The sequence below is a fragment of the Podarcis vaucheri genome (assembly GCF_965113315.1).
Source record: "Podarcis vaucheri genome assembly, chromosome: 6".
NCBI lineage: Eukaryota > Metazoa > Chordata > Lepidosauria > Squamata > Lacertidae > Podarcis > Podarcis vaucheri.
The window spans coordinates 96298948-96320790 of NC_138764.1; the positions used below are offsets into that span (position 1 = coordinate 96298948).

At 45.5% G+C, this 21843-nt stretch overlaps 1 protein-coding gene across 8 annotated transcripts in view; it reads left to right on the forward strand.

The window, feature by feature from the left end:
• CDH4 (cadherin 4) overlaps window positions 1–21843 on the forward strand; it is an 819766-nt gene that overhangs the window by 774463 nt on the left and 23460 nt on the right. For all 8 annotated transcript variants that reach the window (XM_082225899.1, XM_082225900.1, XM_082225902.1 and 5 more), the window contains 2 exons: window positions 11454–11707; window positions 18080–18222. In XM_082225899.1, coding sequence (XP_082082025.1) covers window positions 11454–11707; window positions 18080–18222 — 397 coding nt within the window. The remainder of the gene's footprint in view (window positions 1–11453; window positions 11708–18079; window positions 18223–21843) is intronic.

Sequence of the window (21843 nt, forward strand, 5' to 3'; positions counted from 1 at the left end):
CTTCCCAAAGTAAGAGTTACCATACATTGCTCCCCAACTTTTGCCTTAAGAAAACAAGGCCCCATCGCATTCCCTGCAAGTGTCCCAATTTTTCAGGGACAGTCCTGGCGTTGAAGTTGAAGAAGCCATCTCAGTTTCTGAGTTGATCGGGAACATCCTGGTTTTCCTTCTACCTCCCCTTCATGTCTCAGAGAACAATTAAAAGTGTAGGTGTCATCCGCACTGGTGGCTATCACTACCTTTTGTAGGAGAGTGAATTTCACAGTTTAGATCTTTGCCACGTGAAGAAATACTTCCTTTAATGTGCCCTGAATTTCCCACCATTCGTCTTCCTTGAATAGCCTCAAGTTCTAATGTTGTAAGAGATGGAGGAAATCTTCCACCTGCCCTCTTAGTCCACAATACATAATATTATACAGCTCTATCATGTTGTCCCTCTTTTGCCTTTTTCTGAAGAAAAAAGCACCAAACGTCATAACTTTTCCTCAACAGGGGAATTTCTACAGCCCCTTGATCATTTTTGCTGTCCCTTTCTGGCATCTTGAGTTCATCAAGCCTTGCCTTCATCCCCATTTAGAGGCCTCGTGCCAGAAACGGGAACAAGAAATCATCCTTGAAATTAGGATGAAAGCCACTTTTTCTGTTATATATGATATATAACATATATATTTGCATATATAACAGTCAAAAAAATTCCATGCTTTGTTCACCCACCCTTAATAAAAGGACTTACCGTACTTTTCCGTGTATAAGATGAGGTTTTTTTCTTTAAAAATCATGCTAAAAAGTGGGGGTTGTCTTATACATGGGTAGTGCATAGGGTGGACGTTTGATTGGTTGCTGCCAAAGCTGTCAGCAGCTATTGTGCGTGTTATTGGTTGCTGCGTTAATGGGTGGTGTTGATTGGCTGACGTTCTGGCAGTTGGGTGGGCAATTGGCAGCTTCTGCCGGTGATGGGACAGACGGGAGGTGTATTTAGTGATGTGCACAGGTGAGCGACTTTCATCAATCCCCCCTAAAAAAAAGGCTCAACAACTCTCCCTCCATTTTCTTAAATTTGAGTCCCCCAAAATAGGGGTCATCTTATACATGGTGTCGTCTTATAGACAGAAAAGTACGGTATTTACTAGCGTTCATCAGAAGTTTTTATATTAGGAATTGTTTCTTCCAGTTCACACTTCACCCAATTTTGCAGTGAAGTCCTTAATCCAAAAGAGGAGGGCAAAGAAGTATAATTGGAGCAAAGTTAACGTACATATCAATTTGTAGATTAGCTAAAACAATGAACAAATGTACCTTATCACAGTGAAATCCCTTGCAAAAATGTGTATATTAGGCAAAGAGTAGAGTGGTACCTTGGGTTAAGTACTTAATTCGTTCCGGAGGTCCGTTCTTAAGCTGAAACTGTTCTTAACCTGAAGCACCACTTTAGCTAATGGGGCCTCCTGCTGCCGCCATGCCGCCGGAACCCGATTTCTGTTCTTAACCTGAAGCACTATTTCTGGGTTAGCAGAGTCTGTAACCTGAAGCGTATGTAACCCAAGATATCACTGTACTGGTTAGAGCGTTGGATCAGGCCCTGGGAGACTAGGATTCAAATCCTCCCTCAGCCTTGCAGCTCACTGAATGAACTGGTCCCAGTCTCTCAGCCAGACCTACCACACAGGGCTGTTATGAGAATAAAAATAGGAGGGAGAGGACAATGTACGCCACCCTGAGGTCACTGGAAGAAAGGCAGGGTATAAATATAATGAATAGTAAATAAATTTAAAAGCCTTAAATAAATAGAAACGTGTCCTTGAGGAGAACAAAAGTAAATGGATGCAGAAAGGGCAAAATAAAAAAAGCAGAGAGAAATCTAAATTGACAAATTTGCTGTGGTTTGATCAAGTGGGGTTGAGGACCCAGCATATCCCAAACAGCTGGCTGGCGCACTTTGAAAAATCACATCAATCAAAGAACTCTTCAGAGACTTGCTGGACCCCTCACTTAAACCTGTGTAGCTGCAGCCCTTTTAACTGGCTTTCACTGTAAGTTTGTCTTCCATGCGAACTTTGTGTGCCGAGAGGCAACGAATGATGTACAATTTCAATTTTGTTTTTTCATCTCAATGAAAGCTATTTCCTTGGTGGCGCAAGATACTTATCTCCCTCGCAAGCCTTGTAAAAGGGTGGGGGTGGGGATGAGGAGGAGAGGGGAGTCTGGCTTTTCCATTCCACGTAGGGCCTACACAGACTCTCCGAGTGCTGCAATAGGTACCCTGTGGCATCTGACTCAATAAAATGTTAATATGAACCCTACGTGGATTACAGAAATGGTTTTGAAATGGAGGCATTCTCCTGACATAACAGCGATAGTTAAAGATGCCTTTAGAACAAAAAGGTACATTATTATTATTACTATTATTATTATTACTATTACTATTATTATTACTATTATTATTATTATATATTATGTCAGGGAACTGACATCAGAGCTAGAGGTGGAGGGAAGGCTCTCAAATGATGCTGGAGAAGGGCCCAGCAGGGAGAGATGCAGCTCAACAGATGGGGAAGCAAATCAGCGCAACACCAGGAATAAAGGGGGGCAGATGGGGGAATCGGCAAGAGGGCTCCATGACTCTTCACCGGACACCAGCGGGGAGAGCACGGGTCCTCCGCTACCCACGCCCTCCCTGCGCAGAAGACTTCCGCGCAGGGAGAGTAGGAGGAGACTTGGCGTCAAACAACTTTTATGTTGGAAAAGGTTTAAGAAACGCCCACTGATGGATTCTGCTAGCGACTGAGGCAGCCATGAAGTGAAGGACTGTCCAGACAGAAAGGTTTAACCAGGCAACATAGCCAGGAGAGGCGGCAACTTACGCACAAGCAACCCATACTTATTACATATTTATATATATTGTAATAATAAAATTATAACTCTCAGACATAGCCCGATTTATCTACATTATGTGCTCTCAGTTCCACTAGTAAGAGGTCATAGCAATCCTCTCAAACTCCAAAGCCACTAGGAAGGACCTGTCTAAGCTTTTAGAGACACAATGAAATAATATGCAATAAACAGAGGATCTGAGCGACAATGGGACAGAATGTATAGTCAACTCATCATAAAAAGTCAGCCCAAAGCTTTAATTTCTCAAAGGGTTTCCTCACATTTGGCAGGGGGGGTTGTTGGCCCAAAGCAGGGAAATTATGGACATATTATTATTATTATATAATTTTTATGAAAATTATGCTTGCCCTCCATGAGAACAAACATGGGACGTTGTCGTAGGCTGAGTCAGACCATTGGTCCATCCAACTCAATGATGTCTACACAGACTGGCAGTAGCTCTCCAGGTCTTCAGACAAGGGACATTCTCAGCCCCTACCTATAGAAGCCAAGGACCTTTAGTGTGTGATGCAGATGCTCCACCACTTTGTTGTGGTCCTTCTTAGTACCACAAGGATGTTGACAAGGTGGAATGTGTGCAGAGGAGAGCAACCAAGATGATCGAGGCTCTGGTAACTAAGCCTTATAAGGGACTGTTGAAGAAGCTATGTTTGTTTAGCCTGGAAAAGAGGAGGCTGAGAGAAGACATGATAGCCATCTTCAAATATCTCAAGGGCTGTCACAGAGGGAAGAGGGAACAAGCTTGTGTTCTCCTGCTCTGGAGGGTAGGACTCAAACCAATGGCTTCAAGTTGCAAGAAAGGAGATTTCGACTACACATCAGGAAGAAATTTCTGACAGTGGAACGGATTCCCTCGAAAGGTGGTGGACTCTCCTTCCTTGGAGGTTCTTAAGCAGAGATTGAACGGCCATCTGTCTTGGATGCTTCAGTTGAGATTCCTGCATAGCAGGGGGTTGGACCACTAGATGACGCTTTGGGTCCCTTCCAACTGTACTATTCTATGATTCAGGCTGCAGACTATGTTCATATTATTGGACATTCTCCATGTAGAAAACTCTCTGCTACTAATTACCAATTACTGGCATAGGTAAAAACTAAAGGGACCCCTGACCGTTAGGTCCAGTCATGACCGACTCTGGGGTTGTGGCGCTCATCTCGCTTTATTGGCCGAGGGAGCCGGCATACAGCTTCTGGGTTATGTGGCCAGCATGACTAAGCTGCTTCTGGCAAACCAAAGCAGCGCATGGAAACACCGTTTACCTTCCCGCCAGAGTGGTACCTATTTATCTACTTGCACTTTGACGTGCTTTCAAACTGCTAGGTTGGCAGGAGCAGGGACCGAGCAACGGGAGCTCATCCCGTCATGGGGATTCGAACCGCCGACCTTCTGATCGGCAAGCCCTAGGCTCTGTGGTTTAGACCACAGCACCACCCGTGTCCCATAGACATACTGGCATAGACTGGAGCAAAGTACCATGAAGTTTTCAACAGGGGTCGCCAGCGCAGTGCCCATTGGTGCTAGTGTGCTTGCCAGTGCTTCTGGTGGTCTTACTATACATTTCCTCAAAAGTCCATAGTGCTTGAGAGACGCTTTGCTCTTCCTGCTCGGTTCCTGTTTGCACCGGCTGTGCCTCTCCTACACTGAACATGTCCCCTTAGGCATACCCACATTTCATTGAGTGCCAAGACTGGACCCCTACCCTCCGAGATCTTTGAAACACAGGAGAGGTGCAAAGGCCTTCTCCCTGTGGGTGAGCAATGTGATAGATTATGAACGTGCTGCAATTCCCAGAGTAGCTTAACATTCAATCCCTCTTCCCAGGGAGCTCTGGGAATTGTAGCTCTGGGAGGGGAATAAGGGGGTCCTTTGGGGGAAACCATGGCAGTTTGAAGTGGCATAAGAGTGCTTTCAATGTATGTTATAGGAGAGTTTACTCAGGCCATAGTAGGCTATCAAACCCTATATTCCATTCAGTGTCTCCAACTGAACTGTTTCAGCAAATTCTATTTTGATAACTCCACTCAAGGTTAACCGAAGCAGGGGGGAGAGAAATTAAACCTTTCCTCCTGAGATGTTTTACTTGCAGTAAGCTATTCTTTCTTAAATGCCTCCTAGCCATGTAACTTTTGTTTTCAGTGCCTGACATAACAGCACCGTTCTGGCCCCTTGAGATGTGAACTAATAAATATTAGAGAAAGCTTACTTAATCTTTGCCGGTCTGTTCAAACGTGCCACCGCCAAGTTTTTATTAAGCCATGTGTTCATAGTGAATATCCTGTGTTCTGCTCTGAGCTCCTGAGTGTTGAAGAAGATAGTAGATAGATAGATTTGTATGCTTTCTGACTTCTGACAGTGCAAATGTACAGGTTGGGTTCTGACTATTAAGCCCTATGACATAAATGTATCAGGAATTAGGTGGCCAGCAAATTGGTGGATAACACACAAAATATATTGGGGGACACACAGCAGGAACAAAGTGCATTTCAAGGGTGGTGTGGAAACTTTGTCTCACAGGTTAAACCTCTAAGTAGAGAAGTGATATCTATCATATTAACACTTCCATCTTAAATATGTTGGGGTGAGCGACTTGTCTGGCACTGCCTCTGTGGATCTGGCACATTTAAATAGGCTAAAGTCCTTATGTGTGGTTATGCATGCAGTATTCCCACTGAAAGGATGATTCAGATCTTAGCCCTGATCTTCTGTAACTCAGATTAACCCCCAGGTTGGGAGCCCAGATTTAAAAAGAAGGTTCCCTGAGAAATCTGAAATTACACTGGTAAAAGAGTTGCGCATTACTATGACCACCATTTCAGTCCTATTTAGATTTGCACAGAATTATGACAAAAAGGTTTCTTGATTTTCACCATTATCATAATCATCATCAGAGGGACAATTTAGACATCGGCAGTGATAGCTGTACTATTTAGACAGGCCTTCATAATATGATTTCCACCCCTTTTAACCAATCAGTATCCACTAGTATTTAATTGATTTTTTATGGATATATGTTTTATTGATTTTGGGGGGTGGGGAAACATAAGCCATCTTAGTATGAAAGCATGGATAATAAAATAAATAAATATTAATAGTATTTGTGGCAAATCAAGCTTTCTTCAAAGTGCAGGCAACCATGTCTGAAGGGCAGCAGTTGAAGAAGGAGCAAAAAGGGTTTTCTTGTGTGTGTGTGTTTCTTTGTGGTTATACCCATCTTTTAGATTTAGGGGAGCTAGTCTCAAACGTTTGTTGGGGGAGACCTAGGGTTTTTTTGTGTGTGGGGGGGGAAAGTTATTTGTCCTGTCCTCAAGCTTTTTATGATGGAGGACCTCTGTAGCCACCCCCAACGACACGATCTCAAGATGGAAGGGGAGGGAACAGCTGCAGTCGCCTGCGATTCCTGCGCAATGTTTGCCATCTTGCCAAAGGTTGCAGGCAGCTTTACCTGCAGCAATTGCATGTTGATTGCCCTTTTAAAAGACAAAGTCCAGCAACTGGAGGAACGTGTAGCTACGCTCCAAAGAATTAGAGAGCTGGAGCTCTTCTTGGAAGCAACAGAGCACACCGTCTCCACCACGGAGGAGACAGGGGACTCCCCTGAGAAGGAGGCTAGTTCACCAACACAGGAGCCAGATATATGGAGAAACGTTACTCAAAGAAGTAGGAGGCCCAGGGTTCACTCTGATTGTTTAGAAATACACAATCGCTTTGAGGTCCTCTCCCCTAGCATGGAAGACGAAGAGCAGACTCCATTTGAGGATCTCTCCCTCATTACAGTCGATCAGGTATATGAAGACGAGCAGCAAAGTCAGTCCTCAGGGAATGTGCAGGCGACCTTGGAACGGACAGCTCACGGAAGAACCCCGACCAAACCCAAGAGGAGGCGTGTAGTGGTGATAGGGGATTCCCTACTGAGGGGAACAGAAGCAGTGATCTGTGGGCCTGACAAGATGTCTCGGGAAGTGTGCTGTCTCCCCGGGGCTAAGATCCAAGATGTAACTGAACGACTGCAAGGAATCATAAAACCCACTGACGAATACCCCTTCCTCTTGGTTCATGTGGGAACCAATGACACTGCAAGCAATAGCCTCCAGAAGATCAAAAGAGACTACGAGGCTCTCGGCAGGAAATTGAAGCAACTAAATGCACAAATTGTCATCTCGTCTGTCCTCCCAGTTGAACGACGTGGCCCAGGGAGAGAGGGGAAAATAGTGGAAGTGAACAGCTGGCTTCGCAAATGGTGTAAACAGGAACGGTTTGGATTCTTAGATCACGGACTGCAGTTTCTTGAAGATGGACTTCTGGCAAGTGATGGGCTGCACCTCACAACGGTTGGGAGAAATGTTTTTGCCAAAAATCTCAGAAACCTTATCAGGAGGGCTTTAAACTGACTAATGTGGGGGAGGGAGACAGTGCTCCTGAAGGTAGGAGTCTATCAATTAATGAAGATGATCATCCAAATGTCATAGACCAAATGGAGCAAACAGCACGCGGACCTAGTGGAGGGAGGAAAAAATCCTTAAATAAGAGACACGGGGGAATGATTAATGGACTTCAATGTCTGTACACTAATGCGCAAAGCATGGGAAATAAACAAGATGAGCTTGAGCTCTTGGTACAGCAAACTAAATATGACATAATAGGCATCACTGAAACCTGGTGGGATAAGTCCCACGATTGGAATGTAATAATGGAGGGATACAATCTATTTCAGAGAAACAGACCAGACAAGAAAGGAGGAGGAGTGGCGTTATATGTCAGGGGTGTGTATACCTGTGAAGAGATCCAAGATTTAGAACCCCAAAGCCAAAGTGAGAGCATTTGGGTCAAAATTAAGGGAGAGAAGAATAACAGAGACCTCATTGTGGGAGTTTACTATAGATCCCCAAGCCAAACGGAGGACATAGATGATGCCTTCCTGGAACAGATGGCCAAGCATGCAAAAGGAAGGGAGATAGTAGTAATGGGGGACTTCAATTACCCGGATATTTGTTGGACGTCAAACTCAGCCAAGAGTATAAGGTCAAACAGATTCCTCACTGGCCTTGCAGACAACTTCATTGTCCAGAAAGTGGGAGAAGCAACAAGAGGAACAGCCATTTTAGACCTGGTCCTAACCAATGTTGATGACCTGGTTAGTGGGGTAGATGTGGAAGGATCATTAGGCGCGAGTGATCATGCTCTTCTGAAGTTTACTATACAGCGGAAAGTAGCAGCCAAGCATACTAGGACTCAATTTCTTGACTTTAAGAAAGCCGACTTCATAAAACTTAGGGAAGTGCTGGGTGAGATCCCATGGACAGCAATACTAAAAGGAAAGGGAGTTCATGATGGCTGGGAGTTTGTTAAGACGGAGATAGTAAAAGCACAACGTCAGGCAATACCAATGAGACGAAAACATGGAAGGTGCCTAAAGAAACCAGGGTGGCTATCTAAAGAACTTTTAACTGAATTAAGATTAAAAAAGGATGTGTACAAAAAATGGAAAAGGGGGGAAACCACCAAAGAGGAATTCAAACAAATAGCCAGCACGTGTAGACACAAAGTCAGAAAAGCTAAAGCACAGAATGAACTCAGGCTTGCTAGAGAGGTTAAAAGCAACAAAAAAGGCTTTTATGGGTATGTTCGTAGCAAAAGGAAGAACAAAGAAACAGTGGGGTCACTCAGAGGAGAAGATGGTGAAATGCAAACAGGGGACACAGAAAGGGCTGAACTCCTCAATGCCTTCTTTGCCTCAGTCTTCTCTGATAAAGAAGACAATGCCCGACCTGAAGAATTTGAAGCAAATGATTCAGCAAAGGAAACACAGCCCAGAATAACTAAGGAGATAGTACAAGAATATTTGGCTAGATTAGATGTATTCAAGTCTCCAGGGCCAGATGAACTGCATCCAAGAGTATTAAAAGAACTGGCAGATGTGATCTCAGAACCACTGGCAGTCATCTTTGAGAATTCCTGGAGAACAGGCGAAGTCCCGGCAGACTGGAGGAGGGCAAATGTTGTCCCTATTTTCAAAAAGGGGAAAAGAGAGGACCCAAATAATTACCGCCCAGTCAGTCTGACATCAATAGCAGGGAAGATTCTGGAGCAGATCATTAAGCAAACAGTCTGTGAGCACCTAGAAAGGAATGCTGTGATCACCAATAGTCAGCATGGATTTCTGAAAAATAAGTCATGTCAGACTAACCTGATCTCGTTTTTTGACAGAATTACAAGCCTGGTAGATGAAGGGAACGCAGTGGATGTAGCCTACCTTGATTTCAGCAAAGCATTTGACAAGGTGCCCCATGATATTCTTGTAAAGAAGCTGGTAAAATGCGGTCTTGACTATGCTACCACTCAGTGGATTTGTAACTGGCTGACTGACCGAACCCAAAGGGTGCTCATCAATGGTTCCTCTTCATCCTGGAGAAGAGTGACTAGTGGGGTGCCACAGGGTTCTGTCTTGGGCCCGGTCTTATTCAACATCTTTATCAACGACTTGGATGATGGACTCAAGGGCATCCTGATCAAATTTGCAGATGACACCAAACTGGGAGGGGTGGCTAACACCCCAGAGGACAGGATCACACTTCAAAACGACCTTGACAGATTAGAGAACTGGGCAAAAACAAACAAGATGAATTTTAACAGGGAGAAATGTAAAGTATTGCACTTGGGCAAAAAAAATGAGAGGCACAAATACAAGATGGGGGACACCTGGCTTGTGAGCAGTACATGTGAAAAGGATCTAGGAGTCTTGGTTGACCACAAACTTGACATGAGCCAACAGTGTGACGCGGCAGCTAAAAAAGCCAATGCAATTCTGGGCTGCATCAATAGGAGTATAGCATCTAGATCAAGGGAAGTAATAGTGCCACTGTATTCTGCTCTGGTCAGACCACACCTGGAGTACTGTGTCCAGTTCTGGGCACCACAATTCAAGAAGGACACTGACAAACTGGAACGTGTCCAGAAGAGGGCAACCAAAATGGTCAAAGGCCTGGAAACGATGCCTTATGAGGAACGGCTAAGGGAGCTGGGCATGTTTAGCCTGGAGAAGAGGAGGTTAAGGGGTGATATGATAGCCATGTTCAAATATATAAAAGGATGTCACATAGAGGAGGGAGAAAGGTTGTTTTCTACTGCTCCAGAGAAGCGGACACAGAGCAATGGATCCAAACTACAAGAAAGAAGATTCCACCTAAACATTAGGAAGAACTTCCTGACAGTAAGAGCTGTTCGACAGTGGAATTTGCTGCCAAGGAGTGTGGTGGAGTCTCCTACTTTGGAGGTCTTTAAGCAGAGGCTTGACAACCATATGTCAGGAGTGCTCTGATGGTGTTTCCTGCTTGGCAGGGGGTTGGACTCGATGGCCCTTGTGGTCTCTTCCAACTCTATGATTCTATGATTCTATGATTCTATGTGTTATTAGTGATCTGAGTGACCAAATGGTTTTTATATAAGTTTGATGCATGTTTTCTGTCATTCTTATGTTGCTTAGGTAAATTTTTCTTTGTGCAGTATATAAATTTGTTACACAAATCCTAACAGTAATGATTATTGATACTACTATTGTGACGCTGCAGTTCAATCAGCTATGCCAGATAAAGCTGGCTGTGTGTTCTATCTTGCTTCTAAGGGTTTATGCAGACAATCAATAATATGTGCAAAAATGCATACGATAGGCATTTTACTGAATGCACACTATTTTGACAGTTTTATTTTGTTAGTATTTTGCTTTGTATTGCTTTGTTTGGCAGAGCACTTGAAGAGCCATCACTTGTTTTTAAATAAATACGAATCGCCCTTTAAGGATGCCACTAGACATATTTTTATCCATCCTGCAACAGGCTAATATGGCAGGCCACAAGAAACAGCATCACTGGGCAGATGACAGAGCTTAGGATTCCAGCAGGACCCACATCAGATGCCTGCCTTTCCCCCCCATTTTAGGGAGGGGAAAAAGTCATTGCTGCGTAGCTAGGTCTGGGAGCCACCAGTCACTTTTCCCACAATGTCTCCAACATAGTCTCACTCCAATGGCATTGTGGGGAAATGAAAACAGCAGCTGACAGTCACCTGACACTCACTGCAGCACTGCTGTTGTCTTGTGGCACCACAACCACCACCTAGGACTGCTAAGGCAGAAGGGTGCCCAGCAGGGATTATTTGGCGACTACCCCCACAAACCTAGAGCTATATCTGCCTTTGGAAGCCTTTGGAAGTTGTGGGATGCAGGGAAAGCATCTATCCAGACCAGACAGCGTAGGTCATGTTATTCTGAAGTGCTGTCTTCCAGCATTCTGGAGGAGTGACAGTCCCACATCAGCTAAAGCAATTTGACCATGTGACAAATGCAGGTACTCAACCATGAGGGACACATGCCAAGTAAACAGTCAAGTTTGTTTGCCATTAAAAAGGCGTTCTTTCAAAATGACCGTGGCTATTGCCCTTGAAAGTTAAAACGTGCCTCTGAAATGCCCGTGAGATAATGAGATAGCTAGTGATTATCATATTTCCAGTCTGTAGTTCACGTGCACAGCTTTTCTGTCTCTTTTGTGTATTTCTTTACATTTCCTAGGAAGTTGACTATGAGATGAACAGAGCCTTTATGCTGACAGTGATGGTGTCCAACCAAGCTCCCCTGGCCAGCGGGATCCAAATGTCCTTCCAGTCTACTGCAGGAGTCACCATTTCCGTCACCGATGTCAATGAACCACCCTACTTCCCCACAAACCACAAGCTCATCAGGCTGGAGGAAGGAGTACCTACGGGGACGGCATTGATGACTTTTTCAGCTGTGGATCCTGACCGGTTCATGCAGCAAGCTGTAAGGTGAGAAGGAACCACCAATCTAAAGCAAGGATGTGCATTGCATTTCCTTAGAAAATATCAGGGAAGAAGGGGCGCTGTCTGTTTGTCTATATGGATGCTGAAGATGACTTAGCACATGGTGTGCCTCGAATCTGGGTTTGTGATTCAAGGACCCGCCACCCGCTTGGGGATAAGAAAGACACATGGACACAGTATATTAGGTTAAAGGGCTAAAAAAGGCCACAACTATTGATTACAGCATGTAAGAGGCATTGGCTTAGGCATTGGATAAAACAACAGAGCGTGACTCCACCCCCTCAGGGAGGGGTAAGTCTATCCCACCAGTGGGAGGAGCCTGTTGATGCAAATACTGTCAGGATTCTCAGCCGCAGTCAGAGGTAACTGGCCTCACTCCAGGCATTCGGCTTGAGATCCTTGTTGACCTTCCCGTCTGCGTCTCCCGGCAGGATACAGGCAAGGTCACAAATCAGCGATCCTCCTCAAACATGAGAAGAACACACCCTCCTCCCTGCTTCCCTCAGGGAGGGGAAAGAGACAGACAGGAGTCTATTTACATGTCTTTATTCCTGTCATTCCAGCAGTACAGAGAAACGTCTCTGCACTCTCCAGTCTCCAGCAGTAGAGTCTTTACTCCACCCCTGTACTTCCAGTACAGGTCAGATGACACTCTGAGCCAACATCCGGTGCTCAGTGCTGTGAATAGACTGCCCCTTTTTTCCACTAGTACAGTCCCACACATCAACATCCTGTTTTGCATTCCAGACACCTGCAGCTGGCTTTCGCATTGCTGCTTTTTCCTGACAAATACAACTGAAAGCTCTCCCTGATGTCACCAGGGGTCGTGCCATAAGGCCCTAGCCACCAGCAAGGGCATCGGACAGGATCCACGACCACCGGATTCCTTTACCGGAATACCCATAAAGTGAAGGGGTAGGCGATGGCCACACCCTGCTCTCCAATACACAAACATATTCCAATGCCTAACCGCCAATACCTAAAAGTTGTGATGATTTGCTACGAGGTAGGCGAAAACCAAGTGGCCGGTGCCAATTTGCCAGTTGGATAAAAATTCCTACCAGGCACCTTGGACAACCAAGGCGATCAACTACAGGTCCATAGCAATGTCAAGAAACAAGCAGTGAACTAAAGGAAGGGTGGATGGGTGATCCGACGAAAACCAGCAGCGGAATGAAAGGGAAGTGCTGCTGCGGCCACGTTTAAGCGGCAAAACCCCGCCCCCAAGCCTCCACCTGGTTGGTTGGCTACCTGGGGGTGTGGCACGGCAGCCAGGCCAGCTGGGCAGGGGGCGTTCCAGCGCCCTGCCAACGCGGGAAACGGCTCCTGCTCACAACTCCTCCCCTCTGTAAGGAGGAGAGGCTTTTGTGACTTAGATGTTTGCAGTGTAGTCAATTCTACCGTGGTGATAAAATGCTCTGGGCTAAACTCTCTGAATACAGGGTAACATTATCATAGGATCACCCTGCTAAGAGGATTTTTTTTTTTTAACATACATCATGTGCAGATGGGGAAATATCTGCAAGAATATATATTATAGGGATAGCCAACATGGTGCCTTCCATATATTGCTGGACTCCCATTGATCATGCTGGTTGGGAATGATGGGAGTTAGAGTCAAATAGGCACCATGTTGGTTGCTGGTGACTTGTGAAAGTCAGTTGGTAGTTTACCACACCTCAACCAGTGTGATGTATCAGCCAAGCCCTGGTTGAGTCTTCAGAAGTTTCCTGTTCCCAGCAGACAGCTTCTTCCAGAGTCCCCAGTTAAGGGGGAAACTCCTCTCCCACATGGTTCAAAATAAGAAGGTGTTTATTGTCTCCAGACGCAAGACACAGCTAAATACTACTACCTACAAAAATGCTTGTACTCACAGAACAATTGTTATTGCATGGTGTTGAATTCCACCTATCGTGTATTAATTGCCCCATACTTTTTCATGTGCCTCTCTCATAATGTTAGAACTCGGGGTCATCCGATGAAGTTGGAGGTTGGAAGATTCAGGACAGACACAGGAAAGTGTAGTTATACCAGCTCGTAGTTAAACCATGACCACCATCTTTAAAGGAGGATTGGACAAAATCATGGAGGATTAGGCTACCAGTGGCTACTAGCCATGATGGCTATGCTCTGCCTTTGTGGTCGGAGACAATATGCCTTTGAATACCAGCTTCTGGGAATTGCAGGTGGGAACAATGCTGTTGTGCTTCCCTGTCAAGAGCTGGGCAGAGGAGGAGGAGGAATGGTGGAGACCGCCTCCCCATCTTCCTCCAGGGAGGAGGAAGAGGAAGACAGTATAGACTTGCAACACAGGTTTGCGGGAGGTCTCAGCTCAGAGGCAAATGAAGGGGGAAGTTGGGAAATAATGGGAGAGGAGAAGCAGACAGAGCCAGAGCAGAAACTAGCTTACATGCTGTCACTAGAAAGCATTCCAGACCCAGCATCTTGCAGAACCCGGCGAGCCTTAAAAGTAGGAGAGCAAAGAGCTCAAAGATTGATGGCCGTAGCGGCACCCATAGAGAAGGTGGTGATTAATAAGGAAAAGTGAGAGAAGTGGGGGGTGGAGATTCACTCGGGATAACGCCATTATCCAAGAGGCTGGGTTCTATAGCCTCTCTCTGTAAAGTTTGAAATAAAAAAGGATGGTAAGAAACTTTTCCTTGTCTTTATACTTTCCCGGGCAACCAGCCGGGAGCTGCTGACAGCATCCTGACATTCCCATAGCCATCTGGTTAGCCACTGTGAGAACAGAGAGCTGGGCTTCATGGATCCTTGGTCTCATCCGGCAGTCTCTTCTTACCTTCTCATGCTCTGTGGTGGCTGAGAGACACATATACTCCAGAGACAAGAGTGCCACTGAACCATCCGTTTGAGCTGCTGACTGCAACCCAACGCACAGCTGGGTGAGCTTAAATACCATTTGAATGAGAAGGACCCGTGTTCTCCACAGTACGCTCAGCTGAGTCCTAAGGAAAAGGGGGTTTCTAACTCTCCTCCCTGCCTCCCAGCCTCACTGGTTATCTGTCTGCTCCTTTATTGCAAATGCTAGATATATTTGGCATAGCAGGAGGGCACACTGTGGAACAAGAGCCGGGGCCAATTAAACTTACATCACTTGTGACATTTTATAATCATTAGAGGGTTGAGATATTTCACCTGGGATGGAGCTGTCTGGAGCAGAAAATGACGGTGGTTACTCACTGCCTCTGCCTGTTGGCTTTGGACAGGCAGTGAAACCTTTAAGGACAGAGGGAATGTCTCAGCTAACAAGGCCATTTTTCTTAGTTGTTTCATTCTGAAGCTCCCGGGCTTTTGAAGGGTGCTTATTTCCCTTCCTCGCTCGTAGCGGCACTGAGGTGTGCAGACGGAAAACTGTTTGCCTTCCGATCAAATGCAGGCTGTACATCCCAGCTGTGTGGAGTGGGAAAGACCCAGTTTAGGATTTTCTGGTCCAAGAGCAGAAGAACAATTGGGTGATGGTGCTATTGCCTGGGTGGCTTTCCTTCCTCTTGCAAGCTTCCGTGCTAGAAGGCCTGTGTGTCTCTTTCGTTGTTTGTGGCTGATTTTCCCAGCCAGGTTCCACAGGTCCAATTCAAGTGGCACAGTCGAAACAGCAAAAAAAAGGGCCACAGTTTAATTCCCCATAAGTTCAGTGATTCTTGCTTGCCCTTCTAGTCCAGAATCCTGTTCTCACAATGCCCATGAGAACCCCTGAGTGCAACAGCGATCTCCCCTCCGGTAGCTTCCAGCAACTGTAGTGTGAGAAGACAGGCGTTGTGGCTAATAGCCATGGGTAGCCTTATCTTCCATGAATTGCCTAATTTTCTTCGAAAGCTATCCAGGTTGTTGGCCATCAAGATGGAGAAGTATTTCCTTTTTTGTGTCCTGAGTCTTCCAACGTTCTGCTTCATTGAATGTCCACGAGTTCTAATAAAGAGTGTCTGGAAATGCATGCATTTTTATTTTTCTAGATGAAAGTTCTGGATTATTATTTTTTCCATTTTCCTTTACTTCGATTTGAACAGTCTTGATCAGGATCCTTTGCTGCATCTCTTCATGTATTAACTAGGGGTGGGCAATATATCATTGAATACCGTTTTGAAGTCCATATCGTGATGTCGGTTTCATAATTTTTAACCTGGCAATATATTGTGAATCATGGTGTGTGTGCGCGTGCGCTATGCAAAAATCACAACGTGGGGGAAACTGTGAAGCCAGCCAATGCCTCTACATAGCTCCATCCTTATTGTAGACATTGTGATATATCAGTATAACGCAATCATATACAGGTCGTGCCCATTTCATATCACATATATTACTGTTCATGTATTACTAAATAATGATTTTACTACCACTAGGATGGCAGTATCCATGACATAAGCAGCACTTACCAGAGGTGTCAGGGACCATGCTGAGGAGGGCTACACTGAGGAGGAATGGTGGGAGCCCCCCTCCCCTTGATCCTGAATCTTCCCAGGAGCAGGAAGACAGCATAGATTTGGAACAGTGGTTTGCAGAGGGGTATAGTTCAGAAGGCAGAAGCTGGGAAATACTGGATGGGGAACAGCTAGGAGAAGAAACACTGGAAGAGAGAGAGTTAACAGATTGATTCACAGTCTCTGGATAGCATTCCTCTGCTCAGCCCAAGTTCGAGAAGAACTCAGAAAGTCTCAGAACAGAAAGCACAGAAGGTACAAGATGAGATTACAAGACGTAGGAGTGACGTATATTAATAGGGACAGAGTGGGGAGTGTCCCTTAATTGGGAGCACTGACATTCTAGTTAGACAGGTTCTTTGTCTCTCACTGTGATTATTAAAGTATCTAACTGGTAAGACATTCCTTTCGTTTGATCACTTCTTATTTACTGCCACGGGGGAGGAAGCAGCGGCGTAGCGTGAGTTGTCAGCACCCGGGGCAACGCAAGTAATTTGCGCCCCCTAACCCAGGGCAAGACAAGTAACTTGTGCCCCCCCTAACCCCTAACCTGCAAGTTGCCGCTGGCGCTGCCGCCCAAACGACGCCGCTTGCCCGGAGGAGGAGGGGGGCAGAGAGGCGAGGAAAATGCAACATGGCCCAGCAGCTGCAGCAGCAGCGGCAGAGGCGGGGCTGTGAGGAGGGGCTGCCTGGCGCGTCCTCCGCGGCGAGCGCTGAGAGCCGCTGCCTGCCGGGCGCCTTCAGCCCGGACGCGCGCACAGCTCGGCGGTTCCGCAAGACATGCGGCTCCGCTACAGCCTGCGCCCGAGGCTCTTCGGCGACTCCAGAGGCAGCGAGCGCGCCCCCCCCAGATGTTGCGCCCGGTGCGGCCTGCACCCCTGGCACCCCCCACGCTACACCACTGGGAGGAAGCCAGTTGCCCCGAAGCCTGACAACAGGGCATGAAGACTTTCCTGGAAAATTGTGCAGTTACAGAGGTCAAAATAAGAATTGCCAAACATTTATAGGGCCCTTTTTTGTCAGTAAAGAGCAAACAGCACATTAGGCATAAGATCCTTTATTGGCTCCCCAAACATTTTCTGTCTTTCTTTTCTTTTAAAATGAGATGCAACCTGAGAATTGTTTCCACATCAAAATTTCAACCTCAGGCTCTTGCTTGCTCTATGGAGGTGGGTGAGGAAAATACATTTCACACAATTTCTCTCTTCAGGGCAGACAGTCATGGGGGAGTACAGTTCTGATCTGTGAAGGAGTACAATGAGATAGGAATGGGGGGTTGATTTATTTCACTTTTAAAGGCAAAGCTACCTAATTTGTGTTTTCTGAAGCAATACACCAACCAAAACACAGCTGTCCTTCGAAATTCACGCTTCTCCAATTTTTGCAATGCAGTTCTCCAGCCAAGTAATGTGTACAAAAATGCATATAACTAGGGTAAAGTTTGCATTTAAAATTGCATATCTTAGTAAAGATACAAAAATGCATTAAATCAGGAGAAATTCTAGATGAAAATAGTGCATTGGGATAAACCTGCTCTACAATAGAGGTGAATTTCCACAAGGACTTAAAAAGTAAATGGAAAATGTGGAGAACTGAATTTAGAATTGGAAAAATGAGCAACTGAGAGGAACCAAAATAGAGAGATTCATCCACTCCTTCCCAGCCCTTGCCACAGTTCCAATAAATTGGCAGCTTCCCAGAACTCTGTTGTGTGTGTGTCTTGCAAGTTCCAGTCATGGGGGTCTCTCACACATAACATGTACCTTAGGCCTGACTAAATGTCCAAGTGCTCTTTCGAAATGAAGAGCCAGGAGTCTGAAAACCAAGAATGCCAAAACACTACTCAAGCCTTATTTTCAAGCCATATTCAGGACATGTCATTGGAAGAGACTGCCATGTATTTATTCTCGGCTCTCCGCAGATACTCCAAGCTGTCAGATCCTGCAAACTGGCTGAACATTAATGCCACAAATGGTCAGATCACCACTGCTGCCATCCTTGATCGCGAGTCGGCCTACATTAAGAACAACGTCTACGAGGCTACGTTCCTGGCAGCTGACAACGGTAGGCCCAAGTCCTGTATCATCCATGCTTCAATAATACTGTAATGTGATGCATAAATGGGAATGTTGCCCTGACAGAGTTGTCAGGGTAAGTTAGATATATATTTTTCCCCAGGTTTTCAAGTAAAAAAAGCAAAAAAAAAAAAGTAGAAAGGGAGAGGAAGGAAGACCTCATGAAGCTGGGACAGGAGATTGCCAGAATAAATTAAATGCATGAAATTGCCCCAGACTATGATGAAGAAACAAATAGGAGATGGATGGGAGGGAAGATGTAGACTCTCACCATACGTGAGTGCGTAAAACCAGTAGAAAGATGGGGCAGGAGAAATAGGTAATCTGCTGTACGTTTCTTCTCCTTATCATGCTCCAAGCTGAGGAATGAAGAGGAGATGCTCCTTCAGGAAATCAGAAACAATTCGAGGATGAAAGGGAAGGGATTTTATAATCCTATCACCAGGGTTGGGTGTCCATCAATATGCGGATGATACCCAGCTCTACCTCTCTTTCAAATCAGAACTAATGAAGGCGGTGAAGGTCCTGTGTGAGTGTCTGGAGGCAGTTGGAGGATGGATGGCAGCTAACAATTTGAGGTTGAATCCTGACAAGACAGAAGTACAGTGCTACCTCGGGTTACATACGCTTCAGGTTACATACGCTTCAGGTTACAGATTCCACTAACTCAGAAATAGTACCTCGGGTTAAGAGCTTTGCTTCAGGATGAGAACAGAAATTGTGCAGCAGCAGCAGGAGGCCCCATTAGCTAAAGTGGTGCTTCAGATTAAGAACAGTTTTGGGTTAAGAACGGACCTCTGGAACGAATTAAGTACTTAACCCAAGGTACCACTATACTGTTTTTGGGAGACAGGAGGCGGCGGGTATGGAGGACTCCTTGGTCCTGAATGGGGTAACTGTGCCCCTGAAGGACCAGGTGCGCAGCCTGGGAGTCATTTTGGACTCACAGCTGTCCATGGAGGTGCAGGTCAATTCTGTGTCCAGGGCAGCTGTTCAGTTCCATCTGGTACACAGGCTGAGACCCTATCTGCCCACGGACTGTCTCACCAGAGTGGTGCATGCTCTAGTTATCTCTCGCTTGGATTACTGCAATGCACTCTATGTGGGGCTACCTTTGAAGATGACCCAGAAACTACAACTAATCCAGAATGCGGCAGCTAGACTGGTGACTGGGAGCGGCCGCAGAGACCACATAACACCGGTCTTGAAAGATCTACATTGGCTCCCAGTACGTTTCCGAGCACAATTCAAAGTGCTGCTGCTGACCTTTAAAGCCCTAAATGGCCTCGGTCCAGTATACCTGAAGGAGCGTCTCCACCCCCATTGTTCTGCCAGGACACTGAGGTCCAGCGCCGAGGGCCTTCTGGCGGTCCCGTCACTGCGAGAAGCCAAGTTACAGGGAACCAGGCAGAGGGTCTTCTCGGTAGTGGCACCCATCCTGTGGAACACCCTCCCACCAGATGTCAAAGAGAAGAACAACTACCAAACTTTTAGAAGACATCTGAAGGCAGCCCTGTTTAGGGAAGCTTTTAATGTTTAACAGACCACTGTATTTTAATACTTTGTTGGAAGCCACCCAGAGTAGCTGGGGAAACCCAGCCAGATGGGTGGGGTATAAATAATAAATAATAAAATATTATTATTATTATACAGATCAGAGGCATCGGACAAGACCTTTGGAGGTATCCAACATTATCTCACAAAGTTGGGTGTTGTTTTTCTCCCCCAGGGTCAAGAAACCACTGGTGGTATACAGTAAGCCCTGATTAGGCATTTGATCTCATGTGTCCTCCAACAAAGAGGGCGGAGATGTTCCAATTAACCCCTGCCTGCTCCTCGGCGATCCTGGCCACCCACCCAGGCCTGCAGCTCTCCATTTGCTGGGTCCTGAACATCTCTGCAGCTGAGAGCCTCCTGATCTTGCCTAGACTCGCAGTCAAGGTTCTGAATTGTGTGGGGAGCCTGCAGTGGTGCAGCGGGCTCGTTGCAGCCATTGACCCTGCAGGATGCACAGGACTGCAGAGCCATGCAGAGGAATGCAAATGAAGAGGTGGGACTTACAAGAGCGGTCCTGGTCTCCCTTTACCTGAGATGGAGAACACATGGGCTTAATGCCTAAGCAGGGCTTTACGGACAATCAGATCCACCTCGGAAAATGACCAATTGCCTTGTGTTGGAAGAAAGCTTGTGTTCCTCACACTGTGGCAGTGGAGTGAGGGGCAGAATTTATTGATATTCATTTAAATAAATAAATAAATATTAAAATATATTTAGCGTATTTAAAACAATGTGTGAAGCAGAAGTTAGGCGTTACCGGTCTCTGCAGCCACAACAGGCTCTGTGATTCTCCAGGGTTTGACTTCACCCCCAAAGGCACACTCCATTGTTTCCTGAGAGAGGCAGATGCCAACCAACCAATACATACTGACTTTCAATATTTATTTTTATTTAATAATACTTAAATACAATTTATTTTTTAAAAAAATAATGTTTTTTGGTCTTGTGTTGTTGTTTTTTAAATGAAGGGGTTGTTTGCTTAGTGAGGAATTGGTTGTGTTGGGGAGGGAATGCCGCCTATTCTTGGAAATGATGCCTGTTTTATTTGTTTGGCGTGGGGTGTTGGTGTTTTACCTGTTGTTTTAGGGGATGGGTTCTGAAGTTTGCCTGCTTTACTTCTGTGAAATTGGTTTTTTGTGGTGCCTATCTAAGATTTCCTGGTCCCCTGACCATTGGGGTCCCCGACTCATAAACCTCTGTGTATTTCGCCCTGTGATCTCACTTAAAACTAGCACTTTTGGGGCTGCTGCAGACTTCTGTACTTTGACTTAGATGACAAACAAGGTAAAAAAGATGAAGTTTTTGAGGGGGCAGCGAAAAGCAGGCTGAAAAAAGAGAGAGATGCCTTTTAACAGTAAATAAAATGAGGTTTAAAAGACTCTTTTGGTAACTGAGCTTGAGTCAAAAACAAATGTTCTATTTTAAACTCAGGTGTGTGCTTGATGTCTGTTTTCACTGTTTCACCTCTAAATGTACATCACATTTGGACAGTTTTCTTTTTTTAGAGGCACAACTCAGAGGTTTGTGAGTTGTAAAATAAATAGATGAGATTTAAGCCCCCGCCAGCCATAACCTGAGCACTCTGTAAGACGAAGAGTCACTTGAGCATTCCTACATAATGATAACTAACTCAGCGGTTGCAGGTAGTCGTGGAAAAACCCCTGGGCTTCGCTTTACTGTTCAGCACACTCAATGCCTGATCAAGGCACCAAACCTAGAAGGAGTTCTGTCCAGGGCCACCAGGCTGAATGAAAAGTTTCTTCAGTACCAGACCTTGAGGTTGGCAGAGTTAACGTAACAATAATCAGAAAGGGATTGGAAGGGCTTCGTTGGGGATTCTGAGACTCTTCCGTCAGCAAAAACAAACAAGGAGAGTAAGACGGAAAGCTTTATAAAAATAGCCAGGAAGAATCAGTGGAAGGTTTCTTTTCCTTCCTTTTTTTTTTTTTTTTAAAGAGTAGGGTTGCTTTATTTATTTCTTCTTCTTTTCAAAGCATTAAAAAAAAACACACCAGCCAAGAACATGAGCTTTAAAAAGAACTACTCAGGCAAG